The following is a 26202-nucleotide window of genomic DNA, read 5'->3' as shown; positions in this document are numbered from 1 at the left end:
CATAATATACAAACACCCACACCCACATCCCCTACCTTGTGACATCCTACTTTAAACTCTCCCAGAAACAGCAACCTGTCAATGTTATCGGTCCAGTGTGCACTCCTTTGTTAAATTAGTCCTTTTTTAGTGTTATTGGTGCTGTATGCGCTCCTTTTTACAAAACAGTGCCTGACAGCGTTGTCTGTGCAGTGTCAGAGCTGCCAAGTTGCCTAGTTCCAGGAGGAAACTTTTTGGCCAGTCCAAATTTTAAAGTTACATCCCAAAGCAGTTTGGTAGTCGTAGTTCTTGATCCTACCCATTGAAATCAGTGTTACTGGTCCCATATTGTTACATATATATTTTCAAAGTTTATAAGTTTATATAATTTGTAAATTCATTGTTTTAACTTATTTGTGTGCACTATATTCTGTCTTTTCCATTTTTTTATATATAAATGTATGTTTTTATAGACTCCTGATGCAGGCCTGACGGCCGAAACATGACGTTGTGTCGAGTCTTCAAATTTTCAATAAAATTGTTTATTAACGAACATTCTCCAGTTTCTGGTATCCTTGGTCACTCTCCCACTTTTTTTCTACACTACTGTTTTTACCGTGGGGCGTTTGAGTTCTTCGCTTGTTGGCGGATTTTCTCTCACTGGTCCCATAATGCATCACAATCCAGGACTAACCTGAAATCTCCCTCTAGAAACTGGGCAACTTGACAACTGTGCTTAAGAGTGGAAAGCTCAGAGCACCTTAAGAAGAACAAAACAGGGAAGTAGAGAGCAAGGGCAGATCTTATTGGTGCTATCACTAAGGAACAGCCTTCCTCTGGCATTACAAGCTGAAATGTCCCTTAAAAATCTGAAAACACTTAAGACACATCTAAGACAATTAGCATTTGAAGGCTTAGGCTTGATGCCATAGAGAGCGCCAGTCATATATTTCTCTTTTTAATTTTGTAACTACCTTGTTTTCCTGTCTTAGGCCTCGATTCTCAGAAGCAAATGTGGGATCTAGAGGCCATTAACTGCCGGAATAGTCCCTGTATTTGTTCCTATGGAATGCTCAAAGCCACCAAGCGCGTGAAATAATGAGCTCACCAGCTCTGGGTGTAGTGAGAATGCAAATGCATGCTAATGAGGGCCTCCCACATGCCTCCCCAATGTTCAGGGGGCAGCACGCTAAACAAATGTGCTCCTTCTGCAATAAACCCTACACCAGTTGAGAGCTGGCATTAGAGTTTGCCAAGCAGGGGAGGAATAGGGAGACTGGCTGTCACAGCCCTGGTGGTCCAGTGGGACCCCTGGCCATGCATTCCCACACCATCCTGAAGGCTAGCCCCAGTGTTCTAGCGGCCCAAACCCCTCCTACCTTGACAAAGGAGGAGGGACTAGGACTTCCTTCCTCCTGCTGCCAGGCACCTCAACAAAATGGTGGTGCACTGCCCGATGCATCCTAGAATACACTATGCAGGGCTTAACTACCATATAAGGGACTAATTAAGCCCTGCTCAGTGGATCTCAGGATGCACCAGGCAGGGCAGGGCACCACCACTTTGATGAGGCACTTGGCAGCAGGAGAGAGAGCGTACTAGTCCCTCCTTCATCCAGGTAGGAGTTTGGGCTGCTAGACCACCAGGGCTAGCCTTCGGGATGGGTGGGGAGCATGGTCAGGTGTCCCACTGGACTACCAGGGCTTTATTTTGGGGGAGGGACTGGGGTTCACTGGACCACCAGGGATGAAAGCCTGTTGGGGGGGGGGGGGGTCTGGGTTCCACTGAACCACAGGGCTGTTTGACAGGTCAGGACTTTTCTGAATTGTACCTGGGCATGTGATCACCTATTTCTCTTTTTAATTTTGTAACTACCAGAGTATGCTCTGGTACAATTCTCCCGCAGAACTGGAAACAGATCCCTAATTTGCATGTCATTAGCGCTGAGCGTTAAGGAGCTGTGTTGCAGCGCTGATTGGGCGGTATTTCTCTGGTGCTGTTCAGAATAGCACTGGAGTTTTGAGCATCTGGGCATGCATGTGATAATTTCTTATTTATAATTTTAGTTCTATACCAAGTATAAACTAAACTAAATTAAAGGGACTGATATTCAGACCACGGTCGGTGCTGAGCCCGGATATTCAATGCCGGGCTGTTTCTGGTGACTGCCACTGAATATCTGGCTTATTTTTGGTCATTTTTAACTTAACCGGCCAAACCAATATTCAGTGCTGGCCGGTTAAGTTGGAACTGGGCAAAGATATTCCACTTATTGACACGGCTATATTTGGCCGCCAAACATAGCCGGTCAGATGATGAATATCAGAGCTGATCGGCTATGTCACATGACATAACTGGTCATCTGGCTAGCCACTAAGCACTAATATTCAGCCGTGATAATCAGCAATCTCATGCTGAATATTAGTGCTAGCCGGCTAAGTGACATTTTACCAGCCAAGTGCTGTTCCTGGCCGGTTAAATGGTTTTGAATATTGGGGAGATTGTGTTCAGTGCAGAAGTTAACTTGCTCAGTATGAAGGGGTGCACATTGTATTACAGCAAATGGTAATGAGGGCATTAGGTATTTCTCTGCAATGCACAGAAGTAAATGGAGGGTTTTCAAATGCACACAGTTCAAGAAATTCACTGCCAGATCTGAGGCGTTCCTAGCTTGTTCGCCACCCAGGACAGGTCTCCACTGCACCCCCTTGTGCGTCACGCCCCCCAAGGCATGCCACACATCCCCCCAAAGGGCATGACCCCACCACTTTTCCTCCCACCAAGGGGGTGTGCAGAGCAGGCACATGGCTATCAGCTCTGCTGGTCCCCTGCCCCGGAACAGGAAGTAATGTCGGAGGAGGCAGGGGACCGGCAGAGCCGACAACCATGCACCTGTTCCATGCATCCCCTCGATGCCTGCACCCACGGCAGACCACCCCCACCGCCCTGGCCATGGTACGCTACTGTGTAGAAGAGTTAAATAAGAGATTTTACTGCCACTTTTTTCTTCTTTTTTTCTGAGACCATAGGAAGTGCCTGAAACTTTAAAGGGCTGTTTTACTAAAATGCATTAAAATTTGCAGTTACCAACAGCTTAATGAGAGATTTTACTGCTAAGTAGCACATCTTTTGGGGGTGTACCTACCATTTTTATTGCAGGCTATGCATTAATGTTTCCATTACCACATGGTACCTGCTAAGAGTTAACACAGGACCATTTACTGCCTCCTAGTGGTCCTGCATTAACTCTGCATTACCAGTTAGTGTGCAGTAAGTGTAGTGCACTAGTTGGCCTAATGCTTCCACATCCACTCTCCTCTGTTTTTTGGCTTTTATATCACCCTCTCCAAACTGGGATGGACCCGCCACCCACAAACCAGGGGATAAAATAAAGCCAAGGCCACGTATGAGAAAGTCAGAATTTGTTTTATTACTTACCAAGGCAAATGCAAATACAAAGGATAATTTCTCATGGGAGAACAGGCATTACTGTTATACAAAAGTGTTAGCTGCTTCTGTCTATCTTTCCAAAGTTAAACTCTAACATTGTCACTTATATACTTTCATCTTAAGCAATAGTTCATATGCAGTTCAAATCCTTGCTCAAAGCCCACCTCTTCAATGTTGCTTTCGGCACCTAACCTTTATACCTTTCAGGAAATCTAGACTGCCCCTATTTGACTGACTGTACATTTGTCCTTTAGATTGTAAGCTCCTTTGAGCAGGGACTGTCCTTCTATGTTAAATTGTACAGCGCTGCGTAACCCTAGTAGCGCTTTAGAAATGTCAAGTAGTAGTAGTAGTAGTTCATAATGCAAAAAACTGATTAGCACTTCTCGGAAAACCCTGTCATTCTCCAACAAGAATTATCTTGTTCCTTTTTCCATGCACCCATTTCCCTTATGTTGCTAAATCATTTTGTCCTGTATCAGCATCCTCGCCCCTTCCTCATTCTTGTTTACCACCAGAGTGTCTCAACAGATCATGAGTTCTTGACTCACACAGGAGTCACTGAGGCCTAATACACTGATCTCTTAGGCCTATTCCATGCTCTCTGGTTATGCTTGTATTCTTTATTTCTACACCTCTCATGCCACGCCCCCTGAGGAAAAACATCTGAAAATGCAGTCCACGCATTTAACGCGTAGAAACGGGCAACTAATGCAAAACGTCTTAACACGGTAGTTGTTTCCACACATTAAGGGCTTAATGCACTTAAATAAAATGGCCTCTAAAAGGCAACGGTGATAAGAGCTCTGTGCACAGGTTCAAAGAAGAAGAAAGTGCCAGTACACATCCGCCCGAACACCAGAATGTTCTGCATTTAATTAGACTCGCATAAATTTCATGTGCAACAAAGTTTTGTGAAGCCAACATTTATGCACGGAATATTCTAGTTCATGCTGCCATTTCCATTTTGCTTGGACAAGAGCAATGTGAAGCTGCCCATACCAGAGAACCTTTGTACACATTTGTCCGGCAGGCTTTCCCTGACCAGTGCGCAACTTCTGCATGCTTTGAATTTGAGCTCATTGGCTAACTGCTCACTTTAGAAGCCTCCACTACCCAAACTGCAAAGAACTTAAATACAAAGCAACCTATGCATCCAGCTTCTCCTACATATGCACACAACTATGGAATGCACTGCCAAAAGCTGTGAAAACAACCTATGACCATCTAAACTTCAGGAAATCAGTAAAAACCAACCTGTTCAAAAAGGCACACCCAACATAAATGCCTACACTCTGCAACTCAGCAAAACCAAAGCTCGTAATGGACAGTATATAACCTTTCCTCTCTTCGATCCCCATTGTGCCTGAAACACATATACCCTATTCGACCACAACATCACCTTGTATTTGTTTTTCTACCGGACTTGGTGAACGCCTTTACGGTACTATGTAAGCCACATTGAGCCTGCAAATAGGTGTGAAAATGTGGGATACAAATGTAACAAATAAATAAATAAATAACACTCGGTCATTGGTCAGTGGCTCTTGGCATCAACCCCATTGTGCTCAGGGAACAGCTGTGGATCACTGACGTAGCTCTGCTCTTCCATCAGTAATTACTTATGTTTCAGAAAAAAAAAATACTACTTTATTAGGAAGCAAGTATCTAGCTGAAACCACAAAGTAAAACTAAACCATAAGAAAAACAACTATTTTCACTACTACTCTCATCTTAACTGCCTTACTGAACCCAACAGTGATATTTCTTGAAGGGATTTTTGCATCCACTGCATATTCTAAGATAACCAGCATAAAATCTGTTTTACTATTCTGGGATCTTGCCAGGTGCTTGTGACCTGGTTTGGCCACTGTTGGAAACAGGATACTGGGCTTCATGGACCTTCGGTCTGTCTCAGTATGGCAATATTTATGTACTTGTGTTCTTAAACCGTGATTTTTTCAGTTAGTATAGGAACACACTACTCACCTCCTTTAAGCATCAGGGGACAGCTGTGCGCCACTGACAACCTTGTCCTTTGTGCTTTCTCCTTTCCTTCTCCACAGTCCTTGGAGCAGGGAGCTAAGCCTGGGCTGATGCTAGGGCTGGAAGAAGGGTTTGATGTTGTGTAGGGAGAAGGGGGATCAGAGATAACACAATAACTGGGGATAGAGTTTGAGGGGAGAGAAGAGAATCGCTGAGTATGGGTGGCTGGAGGGGGGCAGGGGAGAGAAGAGAATCGCTGGGGGGCAGGGGAGAAGAGAATAGCTGGGTATGGGTGGCTGGAGGGGGGTAGGGGAGAGAAGAGAATCGCTGGGGGGCAGGGGAGAAGAGAATCGCTGGGTATGGGTGGCTTGAGGGGGGGACAGGGGAGAGAAGAGAATCGCTGGGTATTAGATTGTAAGCTCTGTTGAGCAGTAACTGTCTCTTCATGTTCAAGTGTACAGCGCTGCGTACGTCTAGTAGTGCTTTAGAAATGATAAATAGTAGTAGTAGTAAGCCTCAGATAGGCCCTTGGGTGGGGGACCCCCAGTTACGGTTGCTCTACCTACATGCTCCTTATTGGAGGAGTAGCCTAATGGTTAGTGCAGCAGCCTTTCATTCTGGTGACCTGAGTTTGATTCCCACCTTGCGACCTTGGGCAATTTAACTCTCGATTGCCCCAGGTACAAGACCTTAGATTGTGAGTCCTCTAGGGACAGAGAAAGTACTTGCATAAAATATGTACAGCACTGCATACATATAGTAGCACTATAGAAATGATTAGTAGTAGTAGTACCATCTCCAGGGAGGAAGAGATAGAGCTCCTTCCTTAACTCAGAGCTTTGCTCTTCCCTACTTCCCTCCAAACACTGAGGCTTCAGTGCTATTGGGTCACTTTCATCAGAATAGACCTCCTCCTATTCAGATTTGATTGGCTCCTTTCTGGAGCAGAATGATCTTCTTGTTGCTACACAGGAAAGAGCATTTTAGCATCCTGCTACTGTAATATATGGTAACATATATTAAATGTTTTTTTTTCCTGGGGCTCTGGGGGGGCTGTTCGGCTGTTCCAGGGTTTTGGTGGATGCTGCTGGCTGGAAAAGGTTTAAAGTTAGTTTGTGAATTATTAATAGAGTTAGGTGAAGAAAGTGTGAGATGTTTCTTAAATATGGTTTTATTTTTCAAAGAATAAACCATAATTCGGTGGGGATTGTACTATAAAATGTTCCTTACTGTTTTGGGTACAAGTCAGGTTAAAATTAACTTTGAAACTCTCTATATAGCAAGTTTTGCAGTAACTTCTATGGGGGAGGGAGATTCTAAACAGATCAGAGAAAAAAAAAACAGTCTTTAGCTGACAAGCTGATTGGTTGAGTGACATCAGGTGTTCCTCTAGGGGGGGGGGTGAGTTGCTAGGGAGACTGCAGTGAGCAGAGACACCAGCAGCGTTGCCAGGTGGGCGGTTTTACCGCCCAATTGGGCGGTTTTCCGCGACCCGCCTCGGGAAATTTTTGCCTGTGGCGGGTTGCGGTTTTTTGGGCTTGTTTTGGGTCTTTTGGGCGGTTTTTGAAGCGGTTTTTTCGGCCGCGGGGGCGGGGTTAGTGACGTTTTGGGCGGGGTTAGTGACGTTCTGGGCGGGGCCGATGACGGGGGAGGCGGGGGCCGGTGGCGGTGGGGGCGGGGCCGGTGACGGCGGGGGCGGGGTTGATGATGGCGGGGGCGGGGTTGATGACAGTGGGGGCAGGGGTGATGACGCGGGGGTGGGGGTGTCAGGGGCGGGGTTTTACTTTGGGCGGGTTTTGGGCTGGATTTGGGCTCGTTTGGGTGGGAACATGGAGAGTGAGAAAGAATAAAACGTTTGCTTGGTCTGTGAAATCTAAGAAAAGTAAAGTATATTTTATGAGTTTAAAGTGAAATCAGGGACATTGAAAAAGTGTACTTTGATATTGAAAGTGAGCTGAGGTGAGTGTGAATGTTCCAGTATAGCACTGAATTTCCAGAGATAAGTGATTTACCATTTTAGGGTGAGAGAGGCTTTGATTTGTGGTGGGAATTATACTACATGAGAAAGCCTATAAGGGTGTCAGGAAAAAGTGTGTAAGGATTTTAAGTATGGCACAGGGGAAGGACAGAGAAGTGAAGTTGATATTTGGAAAAAGAAGCCATTAAGCTGTGTCTGTGGGAAAGGTGTGTTGTTGGTGAGAGTTCTGAGTTCAATACAGGGTTTGGAATCAGACTGCAGATTAAAGAAAATCCAGCACTGTTTTTGTTTGAGGATGCTGTATTCTCCAGATTGATCTGATAGCTGTGCAGGGAAATTTTATGTTTATATGTGAAGTCTGTGAGATACAATGTTGAATCACCATTTGAATATGGAATGGGTTACTGTGTGAGATCTCTGAATGCAGTGTGAAGCCTGCTGGATTTTAGAACAGGGAATCAACAGTGAGAAATAGGTTTTGTAGTGAGAAAACCTTTAACTTATTTTATTTCAATTAGAAAGTTTGGCCACAGTATTGAGAACTGATTAATAGTCACCAGAGCCTGGACAAGCAGGGAGTTTTAAGGTTTTACTTCCCTGATTATTTTCTTTATAAGTGAGGTTTAGGAAGAAGAAATCTGGAGAAATTATCCTCTGAAGGGTTCCAGCTGAGCTCCAACGCAAGAAAGACCTCACCTAAATAAATTCAACCACAGCTAAGTGACATTGGCAAAGGGTGTTGAAGGACATATACGTTTTTTTTGGTTTACAACATTTTAAGGGAAAACTAAAGAACAACAACATCAAATATAAAAAATCCATGTTTTCCGGACTTGCTTAAGTGTTCTGGGTTCAAGTGAGATCCTTGCACAAACATCCATAATACCCATAAAGATTCAAATTCTGACATCAATAGCAAGGAAAGAGTATAACAACAAATATCTGATTTTGATTAAAAAGACAATTTAAATATTTATCTGAAAAAGTTCTTTTCTGCCTTTTTAGGTGATTTTGTTGAAAGAAACAGAAAAAGTTAAGGGTATACATGTAAAACTACATTTGAATGTTGAATATGTTATTGCAGTTCTATTAAGCCACACACTAATTGTGAATTTGAGTTTATTTGAATGAAAATTTGCTTGCATTTGTATTCAATAAAGAAAAAGATAATTTGTAAATCTGAAGGTGCGGTTCTTCCAGTTCAGGAACAAATCCTAAATTTAGCTTCTTTTCCTCCTCTATTCTTTGAGAGTAAAGGACGAGGTTAGTTTATTTGTTCCACTCCCTAGGCTGTGAGTGTGTGTTCCCTGGATATTCGCCATGACTACACCAATCAGGTATCTGGGAGCACATCACTACAGTCCAGCCGAGAGGGGTGGTAACACTACATCAGTATTTTCTGGGCAGTGTAAGTAAAATTAATTATCAGTTGTAATATACCTCAATAAACATCTTTATTATTATATATCCTTTCAGTCTTTGGAATCCTTGGTCGCCCTCCCACTTCTATTTCATTTCTTGTTGTTGTCCGTGGGACGTCTAGAGTTCTCCGCCTTCTGGCGGATATTTTTTCTTTATCAGTTATAATAGTCATGTATTCTGTCTATATCACATTCTGACACATTGTGGCCACTGCTGGTAATGCAAGCCCTTTTTGTTTTCCAACATGGATATACTGGTAGTGTGATTGCCATGTTAGTCCACTTTAAAAATGAATAAATAGATTTAAAAACAAAAAAAAAAGGACATTTTTGCCATTTTATTGGACTAAATTAATACATTTTTTTGACTAGCTGTTAAAGTCCAGAACCTTCCCTCTCTGGACAGAGCAGTATGGGCAAAATATTGCAGTATCAAAATATATAATAAGTGAAACAAACTCAAAGGGAAAGGCAGGGGGAGTGAGAAGGGTGGGGGCATATGTGTATATGTTTATTTCCATGTTGAGAGTGTAGTGGTGTGTGTGTGGGGGGGAGGTGTCAAAGGTAGGGGTAAGGATGAAGAGTATGTGTGTATGAGAAGGGTGGGGGCATTGTGTGTATGATTGTGTCTATCTTGAGAGTGTAGGCAGTGGCATACCAAGGGCGGGGCAGTGCACCCCAGGTGCACGCTGCAAGGGGGTGAGGGAGCTGCCGCGCAGTTGTCAGTGCTGCCGGTTCCCTGCTCCCTTTGACATTACGTCCTGTTTCGGGACAGGAAACCGGCAGCCACACAACTGCTCCCTGCACCCCTAGGAGGTAAGAGCAATGCGCTTGGGGGAGGGAAGTGATGCGGCGGGGGGGGGGGGGGTGTCGTGATTCACAGGGGAGGTGATTCGCTGGGGGGGGCGCAGCAGCGATCCGCTCTGGGTGGCAGACGACCCAGGAACACCACTGAGTGTAAGGGTGTGTGTGTGTGTGACATGATGTGAAGATAGAAGCATAGGCGGTCGGTGGCCCGACTGTTTGGGGAGGCTAAAGGGAGTGGGGTTAGGGGTGGTACCAGCAATGGGGCTTACACCTAGCCCTGCCCTTGTTGACAAGATGTGTTTTAAAATTCAAGCAAAACTTGTACAGGAAAACTAATTCAAATAAGCACAATGCTATCATAGGAAACCTATCTAGCCCATTATATAGGCTGAAGCCAGTAGGCAGAGCTTGCCACCATTTTCAGTCACCCAAAACAATAGCAAATGCTATTGAAAACAATAGCAAAATATTATTAGAAATGAGGAACTGCCTATGCGTGGTCCATGTGTAAAAAGTCAAAAGCTGTTCCAGTTGGATAGGATGTGCCTTAAAAGATGGAGGACTATATATATCCTATATAATAATTCTCACCTTCAACGTTCTGAGGCTGCCTGGAACCGTGGATCTCTCAAAGGTGGTCTGGTAGATGGAGTAGATCATCCCACTGATTGGCTGCGTCTCGGATGACGTCACTAGCCCGATGCACAGCAACAAACCGCGACCCAGGCAGGGGGAGGAGTAGGGAAACACGCGGACTGTGTTTCCCTACTCCTCCCGCTGCCAACCGCCCTCAAAAAGCGCCGGCGACATCCCTCTCCTCTCCCGAACTGCTGCCGCCCAGCTGACGAAAAAACGACACCCCTTGGAGCCTGAGTTGTTTTGTTGCACAGTGGGGAAAGTGAAACAAATGCGCGACAGCGATGTGGGTAAGCAAAACCGCAACCCAGGCAGGGGGAGGAGTACCAACCGCCCTAAAAATAAAAGCCGCCAACCTCCCTCTCCTCTCCTCTCCCGAACCGCCTCCACCCTCCCGAAACTCCCCCCAGCTGACGAAAAAAAACGCCGCCCCTAGGAGCCTCAGTTGTGCCTGCCTGCCGCCCGTTTTATTTCCATCAGAAACGGGTGCGCTACAGCGATGTGGGTAAGCAAAAATGAAAGATGATGCATGTCACTGTACAGCTATGCAACCATGCTTGGAAGGAATGGAACTGGGAGGGAGGGGGGGATGAGGACCCTAGGAGGGAGCGGGGGTGAGGACCCTGGGAGGGAGGGAGGGGGAGTGAGGACCCAAGGAGGGAGGGAGGATGAGGACCCAGGGAGGGAGGGAGGGAGGATGAGGATACAATCAAACTGAACAAAAGCAGTATTCTAGAGCAAAAAAAGTAACCTAATACCAAAAAGACCGCTCTAGCAAAAATAACTAACTGGTGCTTATTTTTTAGAAAATGGAGAAAGAAACCCTCAGAAACCATAGGCCAAATTGCCTGGAGGTTTAGAGCGTGGTTAGGACTGATCTTGCATCAACTTGTAACACACGCTATAGTTCGATCATTGGGCCAAAAAACTCCATTTTGAAAGAAGGGCTCATAGAGTTTTTAATCGCCTCAATATTAAATTGTTGGTAAACAAAGTAATTTTCTTTCAATAAGTTCATATATAAGGATTCAAAGTCATTCAAATACTTTTTCAATAGATTATCGCATCAGCATATCAGGAAAATAACACTTAGCTTTTTAGTGTGTTAGAACCAGGCACTCATCGCTGTCCGTTCTACGGGAACCCGTTTCGCCTAGAAACGTGGCTTCTTCAGGAACGGAGTGCTGTTAGAGTATGCTGAAAATACACAACTTTCACAATCTCCTTGGCTTGGCTGTCACCAATAACAAGCACACAAAAGATCAGTCCTAACCACGCTCTAAACCTCCAGGCAATTTGGCCTATGGTTTCTGAGGGTTTCTTTCTCCATTTTCTAAAAAATAAGCACCAGTTAGTTATTTTTGCTAGAGCGGTCTTTTTGGTATTAGGGAGGATGAGGACCCTGGAACTGGAAGGAGGGGAGGCCCTGGCACACTCTCATTCTCACACACACACTCTCGCACCCAGTTTCAATCTCTCTGTCACACACACTCACACATTCACTCTCTCTCTCTATCACACACTCACTCTCACACACACTCTGTAAAACACACACACTCCGAGAAAAACTTTGCTAGCGCCCGTTTCCTTTCAAACAGAAACGGGCCCTTTTTACTAGTGTATATATATATATATATTCGTACTTATTTGAAAGTTTTTCATTTATTTGAAAACTTTCCATATATAGATATAAATATCATGAAATAAAAATTGAATACCACTAAAACAGCTTTAAAAATATTTTATAGAGACAGCAAGTTATAAACTCTCTATTTTGTGCTCATTTTTCTACACTGTTCTATACAATAGAAATGGCCAAATTCAGTGAGGATATCCTTTTTCCTGATGGGTTCATCTTAGCAGCTGTTGTAATGTGCCTTAGGAAGCCTGGTGTTATAAAATAAGATGGACTATATTGAAATTAAATGGAAGTAAAATTAAACTCACCTTTCATTAGGGCACATAAATCACATCTTCACAGGTCTGTTCTCAATCTAACCTTCTTGGGGTCCCCCACCTCCCGTGGCCACCCCCCATTTCAAAACAACAGCCAGCTCCCCACCCCCCCTGTTCAAAGCCATGGCTCCTTCCCCAGCGGTTCTGACGACTGGAAAAAAAAAAACTTGTATCTTCCTCTCCCTGCCGGCGCCCACCCCCCGCTCACTTCTTTTCTTACCTGGTGGCCTGCCCAATTCACTACCTCCCTAAGGCTCCTTCCCCAGCGGTTCTGAGCACTGAAAAAAAAAGAGCTGCTGGTATAGAGCCACGTGCTGCAACACTCACTCATAGGCTCACAGCCACGCTCTGCCGGAACGGCAGCAGGAAGTGTGTCAAAGGGGGAGGTTCCAACCAGAGCTGTCTGTGAGTCTGTGAGTGAGTGTTGCAGATGTGGCTCTATACCGGCAGCTCTTTTTTTTCTGTGCACAGAACTCCTGGGGAAGGAGCCTTAGGGAGGTAGCAAATCGGGCAGGCGGCCAGGTAAGAAAAGAAGGGGGGGGGGGGGCGTCGGCAGGGAGAGGAAGATACAATTTCTTTTTGCTCCTGCCCCAAATTCGAGGAGGGCAGGAGGTACTGACAGAGGAGGCAGGAGAAGGTCATGGTTGGGCTGGGGAGGCTTAGTGGTTGATTATTAAGTTAATTAATGCACACAACTGATTTCTTTCTGTAACTTGTGTGCACAAATTTGTGCATTAGTTGCAGCGTTATAGAATCAGGTTGTTGTCTATAAAATCATGAGTAGGGTGGAGCAGGTGGTTATGGAATATTTGTTGCATTTTAATCAGCACTAAGACTAGGGGACTTTGCATGAAGGTAATAGATAGCTCTTTTCAAACTAATTGGAAGATCTATCTTTTTCACTCAACCCTCTATTAAGCTGTGGAGTTTCTTGCCAGAAGATGTACAGAAATCTGTTAACAAAGATTATAGGTCAGTTCCAGGAGGACAAGTCAATGAATCATTATTAGCAAGGTAGACCTGGGAAAGTCACTGCTTCTCCCTGGGTGTAAGTAAGCAGCGATGGATTGATTTTATTGGGATTGTTTTGGGTAATTTTTACCTGGATTAGCTGCTGTTGGAAGCAGGATACTGGGCATGATGAACTTTTGGTCTGACCTAGTTGGAAGTTCTTATGTTCTTTGTGTTTAAACAGGTTAACATCGATGAATGACACTTTTTGCTCTCATTTGCTTACTTTCCAGCTCATTCTTTGGTATGCTTTCAGTGCGAGGCACAGACCAGCAACTGGAACTGCCTGAAACCAGTCACTTGCCCGAACTCTGATGACCAGTGTATGACCGCGGTGCAGTTTGGAGGGATCGGTAAGATTCTTAAGGAGACTTTCCATTAGAAAGGTGGTACCCTCCAGCTTACAGGAGGCATTCACCCACTAATCCTGTTCCTGGCCATATCCAAAGGTCTCTAGTCTATCCTCATCTTTCTTGATCTATCTGCTGCTTTTGACACTTGATCACCGCCTGCTCCTTGATACGCTGTCCTCACTTGGATTTCAGGGCTCTATTCTTTCCTGGTTTTCTTCTTATCTCTCCCATGATACTTTTAGTGTATACTCTGGTGGATCCTCCTCCACTTCTATCCCACTATCAGTTGGTGTACCTCAGGGATCTGTCCTGGGACCTCTTCTTTTCTCCATCTATACTTATTCCCTTGGTACTCTGATCTCATCCCATGGTTTCAGCATCACCTTTGTGCTGATGACTCCCAGATCTACCTCTCCACACCAGAAATTTCAGGAGGAATCCAGGCCAAAGTATCAGCCTGCCTGTCTGACATTGCTGTCTGGATGTCTTACTGCCATCTGAAACTAAACATGACCAAGCCTGAGCTTCTTATCTTTTCCCCTAAACCAACCTCTCCTCTTCCCCTGTTCTCTATTTCTGTAGCTAACACTCTCATCCTCCCTGTCTCATCAGCTCGTAACCTTGGGGACATCTTTGACTCCTCTATCTCCTTCTCTGCACATATTCAACAGACTGCTAAAACTTGTTGTTTCTTTCTCTATAATATCACCAAAATTTGCCCTTTCCTTTCTGAGCACACTACCAGAACCCTTATCCACACTCTTATCATCTCTCACTTAGACTATTGCAACTTGCTTCTCACAGGTCTCCCACTAAGTCATCTCTCTCCCCTTCAATCTGTTCAAAATTCTGCTACATGACTTATATTCCACCAGTGTCACTATGCTCATATTAGCCCTCTCCTCAAATCACGTCATTGGTTCCCTATCCATTTCCGCAAACAGTTCCAACTCCTCTTATTGACTTACAAGTGCATTCACTGTGCAGCTCCTCAGTACCTCTCCACTCTTATCTCTCGCTACACTCCTCCCCGGCAACTCCATTCACTGGGTAAATCTCTCTTATCTGCACCCTTCTCTTCCACTGCTAACTCCCGACTCTGTTCCTTTTATCTTGCTGCACCTTTTGCCTGGAATAGACTTCCTGAGCCGGTATGTCAAGCTTCATCTCTGGCCATCTTCAAATCTAGGCTAAAAGCTCGCCTTTTGGAGGCTGCGTTTAACTCCTAGCCCTTACTCACTTGTTCAGCACCCATTTTTATCATTCCCACCTTAGTAATTCCCTTATCCCTTATTTGTCTTGTTTGTCTTTCTTAATTAGATTGTAAGCTCTGTCGAGCAGGGACTGTCTCTTCAAGTCCAATGTACAGTGCTGTGTACGTCTAGTAGCGCTATAGAAATGATAAGCAGTAGTAGTAGTAGTAGTAATCCTATAAACTGTATTGTACAGCGCTGCGTAACCCTAGTAGCGCTATAGAAATGTCAAGTAGTAGTAGTAGTAGTCCCAATTTTACACATAGGGGGATTCTATATATGGCGCTGAAAAAAAACATGCTTAGTACTATCCTATAAACCTAGCCTAGAGTTACACGCGGTTTATAGAATACACGTTCGCCCATCCCTGCAACTAAAATTTAGGCGTGGCCATTTACACCATTTAAAACCTGGTGTAAATGCCCGCAATTAACTTAGGCACAAATTGGGCATATTTTGTAACACTGAACGTAATTTTTTAGGAATTCCCATGGCCCGCTCATACCCCTCCCATAGCCATTCCCTCTTTTGTGATTTGTGCATACCACTTTACAGAATTCGCTTAGAAAGTAGCGCACGTAATTTCTAATGAGTGACAATTAGTGCCGATAATTGCTTATTATTGCCCAATTATCGGGGCTTTTTAATCAATTAAGTTGTGTGTGTAGTTTGGCTGCACTGCCAAATTTGCATGTGCAAGTTGTTGCCATATATAGAATTCCCTCCTTAACACGCAAAGTTGTGTGCACAAATTATAGCATAGTGTCAGTTTTGCACATAATTTAATATAATAATTAAATGCTAATTGCATTAACAACCAATTACTGCTGTAACTGGTGTTAATTGGTTGTAATTGGCACTAATTAGCAGCTACATGCCTAACTGCCATTAGTCACCATTCTATAAATTGCGCACACAGAATCTATCGTATGGAACTGCAAGGGGGCATGAACCAGGGAGGGTGTGAGCATTTAGGTGTGAGCATTTAAACCAGCCATTGAGCTAACGGAAGGGACTGTCTCTTCATGTCCAGTGTACAGTGCTGCGTACATCTACATCCTGTTCCTGTGTAGGCGGGAAGCTGTAGGAGAGAGAAGGACTTCTGGGGCAGGTCTAAAGCAGCATGCATTCTGCTTTCTCGCTGAGGCTGCTGGCAGCTCAGGGGATTGGAAGATTGGTGGGGGGGGGGGGGGGGGCGATACCAGGCGCCGCAGAGCTGGAAGGAAAGAAAGAACTGGAAGACTCCAGTGCTTTGGTGGCGGTGGCAGTGGTGGGGGGGGGGGGGCTGGAAGGAGAACGAGAGAGACAAGGGTGGGCCCAGGCGGCGATGAGAGTACCGGGGGGGGGGGGGGGGTAAGAGAGAGATGGAGAAGGAACAGAAGATGGATGGGACTAAGGGTTGTGGGGGGAGTGAGAGGGAGCAGAAGATGAATGGGACTAGAGGGTGTGGGTGGAGGGAGGGAGAAGAAGCAGAAGATGGATGGGACTAGGGGATGTGGGTGGGTGAGAGGGAGGGAGAAGGAACAGAAGATGGATGCAACTAGGGGTGTGGGGAAAAGAGGAACAGAGAAGAAAATAAGTGGGTGGGGTAGGGTGGGGTAAGCAGAATTTGAATGGGTCTAGGGGGTGTGGGGGAGAGAGAGGGAGCAGAAGATGGATGGGACTAGAGGGTGTGGGTGGCGGAGGGAGAAGGAGCAGAAGATCAGTGAGACTAGGGGTGTGAGGGGGAAGGGGAACAGAGCAGAAGATGAGTGGGTGTGGGACTTCTTGGTGATTGAATGGGAAAGAAAGACGACAATAGGAGAAAGAAGAAATGAAAAAGCCAACCTGGAAAAGAATTTATAAGACTGACACATGGAAAGTGGAAATTGTGTTATGTCCATTACATTCTTAAGTTTTGTTGTGTTGCAGAGATCAGGCATTTATGTTGGATCGGTAGGGTATGCCTTTTTAAACAGGTTAGTTTTTAGTGTTTTCCAGAAGTTTAGGTGGTCGTTCGTAGTTTTCAAGGCTTTTGGTAATGCGTTCCACAGTTGTGTGCTTATGTAGGAAAAACTGGATGTGTATGTTGATTTGTATTTGAGTCCTTTGCAGCTTGGTAGTGCAGATTTAGGCACATTTGTGTTGATTCGGATGTGTTTCTAGTTGGTAGGTCGATCAAGTCTGTCATGTATCCCAGAGCTTCACCGTAGATAATTTTTTGAACCAGAGTGCAGATTTTGAAAGCAATGCGTTCTTTGATTGGTAGCCAGTGTAGTTTTTCGCGAAGGGATTTTGCACTTTCAAATTGCGTTTTTCCAAAGATAAGCCTAGCTGCCATGTTTTGAGCGGTCTGAAGTTTCTTTATGGTTTGTTCTTTGCTTCCCACATAAATTCCATTGCAGTAGTCTACATGGCTTAGTACCATTGATTGTATCAGGTTGCGAAATGTTCCCCTCGGGAAGAATTGTTTCACGCGTTTGAGTTTCCACATTGAGTGGAACATTTTCTTTGTTGTGGATGTCACTTGGCTCTCTAGTGTTAAGTTGCAGTCCATTGTAACGCTTAGGATTTTCAGGCTGTCTGAGATAGGGAGGGTGTAATCTGGGGTGTTGATAATTGTGAGGTTATCTGCGCTGTGTAGGGATGAGAGGATGAGACTGTGTGTTTTTTCTTTGTTTAGTTTTAGTTGAAATGCATTTGCCCAAGAGTCCATGATGTTCAAGCTGATCTTGATTTCATTGGTGATTTCTGTCAATTTAGATTTGTAAGGAATGAATATTGTGACATCGTCTGCATAGATGAAAGGGTTAAGGTCTTGGTTGGATAAGGACTTGGCTAGTGGGGTCATCATTAGGTGGTTAAATGCTGAATATTGGCCCGGGTTTCCCTGTCTGTGTTTGCAGCCTGCCCTACTCCCCCTTGTATATCCTGTGTGCACATCCTGGTCCCTGCTTGTTCGTCCTGAGTCCTGGTTTTGGCTAGCTAGGGTTATCAGGCTTTCCGCTCTGCCTAGCTGCCATCTTCCCTGTGTGCACAGCCTGAACCTTGTATATCCTGTATGCACATCCTGGTCCCTGCTTGTTCGTCCTGAGTCCTGGTTTTGGCTAGCTAGGGTTATCAGGCTTTCCGCTCTGCCTAGCTGCCATCTTCCCTGTGTGCACAGCCTGAACCTTGTATATCCTGTATGCACATCCTGGTCCCTGCTTGTTCGTCCTGAGTCCTGGTTTTGGCTAGCTAGTGTTATCCGGCTTTCCGCTCTGCCTAGCTACCTTCTGTCCCATGTGTCTACCTTGTACCTTGCTTGTATATCCTGTGTGCTGATCCGGATCCCTGCTTATGTATCCTGATTCCTGTATCTGTCTAGCTAGCGTGTATCTTCTGGGGGATTTATCCTGTTACCTGCCTCGACCTAGCTAGTGGGTTTGCCCTGTGGGTATTCCCTGTCTCCACTTTTTCCCTGCTTGCATGTCTGCCCTAAGGCTCTGCTCCTGATAAGCTTCTGTCTGTCTAGTCTGTCCGGTGTGTCTGGCTTAGCGGCTGCGTGCAGCGCTTAGGGCAGTCTAGTATAGTTTGTTCCCTCGTGTTTCCTAGACCCGGGGTCGGGTCCTCTGGATTCCAGTTCCACCTGGTCCTGCAAGTCCTGCCGGCCGCCTGCACGCTGGAGCTCAACTCCAGCGGAACGGTGGCTAAGTGCAGGTGAAGAGGTTCCTGTTCTGCTAGTTCCAGTTGCCTGCTTCCAATCCAGAGGTCGTCCGGCCCTTCCATGTGTTCCGCTCCAGGGTGGTCTTGCCTGCCTCTGCCGCTCCTCGGCAGGGGTCCAAGGACTCGCTATTCCCAGTTCCGCCTCGAGGACCTGACAGCATGCCAAGGCCTCAAGAACGCGACACAGTGCTATTTAACATATTTATAAATGATCTGGAAATTGGAATGACGAGTGAGATGATTAAATTTGCAGATGACAAAACTATTCAAAGTTGTCAAAGCACGTTGATTGTGAAAAATTGCAGGAAGACCTTAGGAAGCTGGAAGACTGGGCATTCAGATGAAATTTAATGTGGGCAAATGCAAAGCAATGCACATTGGGAGGAAGAATACGAGTTACCTGATGCTAGGGTCCATCTTAGGAGTCAGCACTCAAGAAAAAGATCCAGGTGTCATTGTAGACAATACGCTGAAATCTTCTGCTCAGTGTATGGTGGCAGCCAAAAAAGCAAACAGGGGTGCTAGGAATTATTAGGAAAGTGATGCAAAATAAGATCCAGAATATTATAATGCTTCTGTATCACTCCATGGTGCAATGTCACCTTGAGTAGTGCGTTCAATTATTGTTGCCATATCTCAAAAAAGATATATTGGCACTAGAAAAGGTTCAAAGAAGAGCGACCAAAATGATAAAGGGGATGGAACTCCTTCCATATGAGGAAAGGCTAAAGAGGTTAGGGCTCTTCAGCGTGGAAAAGAGATGGGTGAGAGAGGATATGATTGAGGCCTACAAAATCCTGAATGGTGTAGAATGGGTAAAAGTGAATCGATTTTCCACTCTTTCAAAAAGTACAAAGACCAGGGGACACTCAATGAAATTACATGGAAATACTTTTAAAACAAATAGGAGGAATTATTTTTTAACTAAAAAAAAAATAGTTAAGCTCTGATAACAGCAATTAGCGTATCTGGGTTTAAAAAAAGGTTTGGACAAGTTCATGGAGGAAAAGTCCATAGTCTGTTTTTAAGATGGACATGGGAGGACCCATCGCTTGACCTGCCGGCCCCAGGATTGGTAGCATGGAATGTTGCTATTAACTGGATTTCTGCATCTTACCTCCTGGGGTGCTGGGAGCAGCTGTGTGGCTGTCTGCCATGCCGGTTCCCTGCTCCCTGGAAGCAGGATACTGTGCTAGATGGACCATTGTTCTGACCCAGTGTGGCTATTCTTATGATCTTACATATTCTTATTGTCCTCTGCTTTTCATCTCCTCCAAGCTCTATCTTCTTCCCTGTCAATTATTTGCTCCCTAGTCTCAAGCCCATTCTTCTGACTTTTATCCCCTTCCAGCATCTCAATATCCCTTTTTCATCATCTCCTTTGCCTCATTTTTACCCTTTCACTCCTTTAGAGATTCTTTCTTCTCACATAACCCTCCACAGACATCTCAACTCATCCCCACCCTTCATCCCTCTTCTTTACAACATTCTCATACTCTCATTCATACCCCCTTCATCTAACACTCCCCTACTCATCCTTATCCAATTTCCAGGCCTCTAATGTACCAAATTTGCTCATCCTCCAAGCCCCTCTCCCATGCTCAAATTCCTTGTTCTATTCTCTCAAATCTTTTGAAGTCCCCACTTGCTCATCCAATCTGAATCCCTGTTTTCTCCCATAATTACCAATTCCCTGTTTTTCCCTTGCTGTCCCCATCCCACTAGTCCCCAAATCCAACCTTCCCCTCAGTCCTCCAATTTCTGCTATCCCCCACCCCAACCATTGCCCAAGTCCTGTCTCTCTCCCACCCCCAAGACTCAGAGTTCCATCCAATGATGTGCTGGTAAATGTTTGACAAGAGGCTTGCTCTCAAAATAAATAAATAAATAAATAAAATTAAAAACACCTGTAGATATGTACATAACTATATTATACATTCTGTTGGCACAAATGATATGTGCAGGCATCAACCAATTTACAAATAATATTAAAACATACAATATTCTTTACTGTAGAATCCACATGGCCAATTGATTTTCGCAGAATACTTTGGTTGATTTTTGCCACACTTTTGTATCTGTAATCAACCTATGTTTGTTATTAATCCAAGATTTAACAAATGGAGCTGCATCCCAATCTGCTAACTCTTTTCCCAATAAAGTTATTGACATTAAATCTGACATATGATTTACTGCCAAACTATTTCTCATCTTATATACCAATATACCCACTACTGGGAAACTGAAACCAGCTGTACTGTTACAGATTTCTACACAGACACTACATGCTAGCAGAATCCCTCACCTCATTTGCACATGCAGATCATGGACAGACCCTTAACTGATACAAAATAGGGAGCCACAAAAACCATGCAGACAAAAATTGGAGACCCCCAAGAAAGCCAAATTCCACAAGCAGTGAAAATACTGGTAAAAGTAACAGAAATGCATGTTCTTCCGTACTCTGCTAAATACAAAATTAGAAAAGATGTACATTTCCAAAAAAGCAACCTCCATGAGCAGCATGTCCCCCTCTCCTTTCCATCCCCTATCTATATGCTGCATTTCCCCCTCTTCCCTTCCCTCCATGTACAGCATGTCCCCCTCTCCTCTCCCTTCCCTTCCATCCAGGTGCAGTTTGTCTCCTTCTCTCCCTTGCATCCATGTGCAGCTTGTCCCCTTCTCTCCTCTCCTCTCCCTTCCATACATCCCTGTGCACATTTTCCTCTCTCCCTCCCACAAGTGCAGCATATTGCTTTGCCTTCCTCTGTCCTTTCGCCCTCTCCTCAAGCCCCACACTCAGCTTTTGCCAGCTCCAGATGCATGTTTGGGGGAAGTGGATAGACCAGTGGCGTTCCTAGGGGGGCTGACACCCGGGGCGGATCGCCGATGCCCCCCCCCCCCCCCCCGGCGAAAGAACCCCGGGTGCCGCGCGCCTGCTGGCTCTTCGTTTTCATGCTCCCTCTGCCCCGGAACAGGAAGTTTGCTGTTGTCATATTTTAGATTTGATAACAGATGAATAATTAAATCAGGAATTGCTATACTGCAAACATTCATTCAGTACACACATTTTCTCTTACCACTGCTGTTCTCAGGGCAAAAAAAAAAGTATTTATTGCATGCCTACCAACACTATCTTGCTATTAAGGGATCTAAATTATCTCAGGGGCCCTTTTACTAAGCCGCATAGGTGCATACGCATGTCCTATGTGCGTCAATTTTGAACTACCACCCAGCTACCGCATGCCTTTGGCGGTAATTTCATTTTATACACTTGTCCACTACAGTGCGCGGTGCTAACCAGGCAGTAATTGGCATTGCATGTGCACTGATAATTACAGCCTGGTTAATGCGTGAGACCTTACCGCTAAGTCAATGGGTGGCGGTAAGGTCTCAGGCCCAAAATAGACGCACGCCAATTTTCATTTTGCGGCATGTCCATTTTCTGCCCCAAAAAGACCTTTTTTGCAGGCGCACTGAAAAATGGACCTGTGCGTGTCCAATACACATGTCTGCACCAGCGCAGGCCATTTTTCGGCGCACCTTAGTAAAAGGACTTCTCAGTGAATTTTGAGCACAGAATTGGTTGATGAATTGCTTTTACATAAATGCACTTTCATTTTGCTACAAGCTACTCTTTTATTTATTAAAAATTACAGAGCAAGATGACAATGAGCACTCTCAAGAAAAAAAGAAATGCCTGGAATTTTCCTTGCGCAATGAATTTCTTGTAACTGCCGCACACTCTCTGGAGGAAAGGAAAAGTGTTATTTTTTCCACACTTTCTTCTCCAACAGAGTTATCTGTTTTTACATGTCGAAATATTCATCCCTGTTAATCTGTGATGCTACTTTAATAGTTTTATTTAAACAGACAATATCAATATTTGATCCTGCTTTTAAAAAGTCTATATTTAGTTAAAAGATGTGATACATGTCAGGTGACTCAGATATTGGCTTAGGATCTGGAGGATTCAGCAGCTCCCTCCCTCTGTATCATTTGTTTGATCTAGAGACTGGACAGGACAGGAGTCCTCAAGGGTTTTTTACTGTGCAACTAATCAGTGTAACTTGGCTTCTGTGCTCCCCCCCCCCCCTCTCATTTCTTAAACAAAGACACAGTTTCAGTGTCAAGCAGCACAGAGCATTCGACTTAAGATAGATGTGTGCAGTCTCTCCAAAACACACCTAAACCACTGGTTATGTTTTCTGCATTTCTTTGTTAAAATTTGTCAGTTCGCTATATGAAAGGTCTGCTTCACACAGTCTGCACTGGATCGCTAATCAGAGAGTTGTCTGGCAATGTAAGCAAGCATAGACAAGATATAAACAGGATGGAGTCAGTCCAGAGGACGGCTACGAAATTAGTAAGCGGTCTTGAAAGCAAAAATTAAAGGGACAGGCTTATGAACCTCAACATGTATACGCTGGAAGAGAAGAGGGAGAGAGAAGACATGATAGAAACCTTTAAATATCTCAAGGGCATTTATGTACAGGAAGAGAGCCTTTTTCAAATGAAGGAGAGCTCTGGAATGAGGGGGCATATGACAAAGTTAAAATGGACTAGGCTTAGGAGTAACCTAAGGAAGTATTATTTCACAGAAAGAATGCTGGAGGCGTGGAATGGCCTCCCGGTGGAGGTGGTGGAGTCGAGGACTGTTCTAGAATTTAAAAAGGCATGGGATAAGCATGTGGGATCGCTTAGGAACAGGAAGAATTAGGGGTTACAGAGGATGGGCAGATTGGATGGGTCATATGGCCTTTATCTGCCGTCATGTTTCTATGTTAGTTATACTTACACATCAGGCTCCCTCCCGTTTCTCCAAATCTTTCACTTTGCTGGATCCTTCCCATGTGGTAACAGAAAGTTGCAAGTGAGGGAAGGACCTGGGGGTGGCTGGAGAGAGCCTGTTGCTGTTGCTGCTGTCAGAGTTGGGTCCCTGATGCCTGAATTTAACAACTGGCTCGCAAATATTTTGAAAAGCTAACAACCGGCTCTCGTGAACCATTGTGAGCTGGCTGCAGCACACCACTGGTTCCATCCTTCCTCTGATATACATCGTTCTCTGGTTTAAGTCTCATCTTTGATCGTCTCTCAAACCTAGGGTTACCATATATCCGGTTGTACCCGGACATGTCCTCTTTTTAAGAACACTGCGGGGCATCCGGGCGGGTTTTGCCAGCCTGCCCATTTGTCTGGGTTTGTGGACGAGTCACGAACAGGCAGGCGGGCCACAGGTCTTGCAAAGTCACTGCTTGAACACTTGGCAGCCATTTTGAAGCAACGCAGGAACAAGACAGATCTACAGCCGCGCTGGGCAGGAAAGAGGGGGGCTCTTTCCTGCCCCGGAGGCCACTAGACCACCAGGGCACAACAATAAGGTACAGGAGAGGAGGGGATGTATATAACATAGTAACATAGTAGATGACGGCAGAAAAAGACCTGCATGGTCCATCCAGTCTGCCCAACAAGATAAACTCATATGTGTATACCTTACCTTGATTTGTACCTGCCTTTTTCAGGGCACGGACCCTACAAGTCTGCCCAGCAGTATTTCCCGCCTCCCAACCACCAGTCCCGCCTCCCATCACCGGCTCTGGCACAGACCATATAAGTCTGCCCTCCACTATCCTCGCCTCCCAACCACCAACCTCTCTTCCCCCACCTGCTTCGCCACCCAATTTCGGCTAAGCTTCTGAGGATCCATTCCTACTGCACAGGATTCCTTTATGCACATCCCACGCATGTTTGAATTCTGTTACCATTTTCATCTCCACCACCTCCCGCGGGAGGGCATTCCAAGCATCCACCACCCTCTCCATGAAAAAATACTTCCTGACATCTTTTTTGAATATGACCCCCCTTCAATCTCATTTCATGACCTCTTGTTCTACCGCCTTCCCATCTCTGGAAAAGATTTTTTTGCGGATTAATACCTTTCAAGTATTTGAACGTCTGTATCATATCACCCCTGTTCCTCCTTTCCTCCAGGGTATACATGTTCAGGTCAGCAAGTCTTTGTTCATACGTCTTGGAACGCAAATCCCATACCATTCTCATAGCTTTTCTTTGCACCGCTTCCATTTTTTTAACATCCTTTGCAAGGTACGGCCTCCAAAACTGAACACAATACTCCAGGTGGGGCCTCATCAACGACTTGTACAGGGGCATCAACACTTCCTTTCTTCTGCTGATCACACCTCTCTCTATACAGCCTAGCAACCTTCTCGCTAAAGCCACCGCCTTGTCACACTGTTTCATCGCCTTCAGATCCTCGGATACTATCACCCCAAGATCCCTCTCCCCCTCAGTACCTATCAGACTCTCACCGCCTAACATATAAGTCTCTCGTGGGTTTCTACTCCCTAAATGCATCACTTTGCATTTCTTCGCATTGAATTTTAATTGCCAAACCTTAGGCCATTCTTCTAGCTTCCTCAGATCCCTTTTCATGCTTTCCACTCCCTCCCGGGTGTCCACTCTGTTGCAAATCTTAGTATCATCCGCAAATAGGCACACTTTACCTTCTAACCCTTCGGCAATGTCACTCACAAATATATTGAACAGAATCGGCCCCAGCACCGATCCCTGAGGCACTCCACTACTCACCTTTCCCTCCTCCGAGCGAACTCCATTTACCACCACCCTCTGTCGTCTGTCCGTCAACCAGTTCCTAATCCAGTTCACCACTTCGGGACCTATCTTCAGCCCATCTAGTTTATTTAAGAGCCGCCTGTGAGGAACCGTGTCAAAAGCTTTGCTAAAATCTAAGTAGATTACGTCTATAGCACGTCGATGATTCAATTCTCCAGTTACCCAATCAACGAATTCAATGAGATTCATTTGGCACGATTTCCCTCTGGTAAAACCATGTTGTCTCGGATCTTGCAGCTTGTTGGCTTCTAGGAAATTCACTATCCTTTCCTTCAGCATGGCTTCCATTACTTTTCCAATAACCGAAGTGAGGCTTACCGGCCTGTAGTTTCCTGCTTCTTCCCTATCACCACTTTTGTGAAGAGGTACCACCTCCGCCGTTCTCCAGTCCCTCGGAACCTCTCCCGTCTCCAAGGATTTATTAAACAAATCTTTAAGAGGACCCGCCAGGACCTCTCTGAGCTCCCTCAATATTCTGGAGTGGATCCCGTCCGGTCCCATGGCTTTGTCCACCTTTAGCTTTCCAAGTTGTTGATACACACTCTCTTCCGTGAACGGTGCTATATCCATTCCATTCTCAGGTGTACTTTTGCCAGTCCATCGCGGTCCTTCTCCAGGATTTTCTTCAGTGAAAACAGAACAAAAGTATCTATTTAGCAAATTGGCTTTTTCTTCATCATTATCTACATAGCGGTTTGCTGTATCTTTTAGTCTCACAATTCCCTTTTTAGTCATTCTTCTTTCACTAATATACCTGAAGAAAGTTTTGTCGCCCCTCCTTACATTTCTAGCCATTTGTTCTTTCGCTTGCGCCTTCGCCAGACGTACCTCTCTCTTGGCTTCTTTCAGTTTCATCCGGTATTCCTCCCCGTGTTCCTCTTCTTGAGATTTTCTATATTTCTGGAACGCCAACTCTTTAGCCTTTATTTTCTCAGCCACTTGCTTGGAGGTACAGACAGAGAGGTCAGCACCTGAGCAAAGTTACAAATGGTTTGACCCTATTCAGAGCTCAACACTTACCTCCTGCTGTGTAA

At 45.0% G+C, this 26202-nt stretch overlaps 1 protein-coding gene across 1 annotated transcript in view; it reads left to right on the top strand.

The window, feature by feature from the left end:
* The window catches only part of LOC115480808 (lymphocyte antigen 6E-like), a 60209-nt gene that overhangs the window by 26566 nt on the left and 7441 nt on the right, over window positions 1-26202 (top strand). Inside the window, exon 2 of the mRNA XM_030219731.1 lies at window positions 13458-13577. Within this exon, the coding sequence (XP_030075591.1) occupies window positions 13458-13577 (120 nt within the window). The remainder of the gene's footprint in view (window positions 1-13457; window positions 13578-26202) is intronic.

Source organism: Microcaecilia unicolor, chromosome 1 (genome assembly GCF_901765095.1).
Source record: "Microcaecilia unicolor chromosome 1, aMicUni1.1, whole genome shotgun sequence".
Taxonomy (NCBI): domain Eukaryota; kingdom Metazoa; phylum Chordata; class Amphibia; order Gymnophiona; family Siphonopidae; genus Microcaecilia; species Microcaecilia unicolor.
Note: the sequence above shows the minus strand (reverse complement) of the source record. Positions and strands in the feature narration are given on the sequence as shown.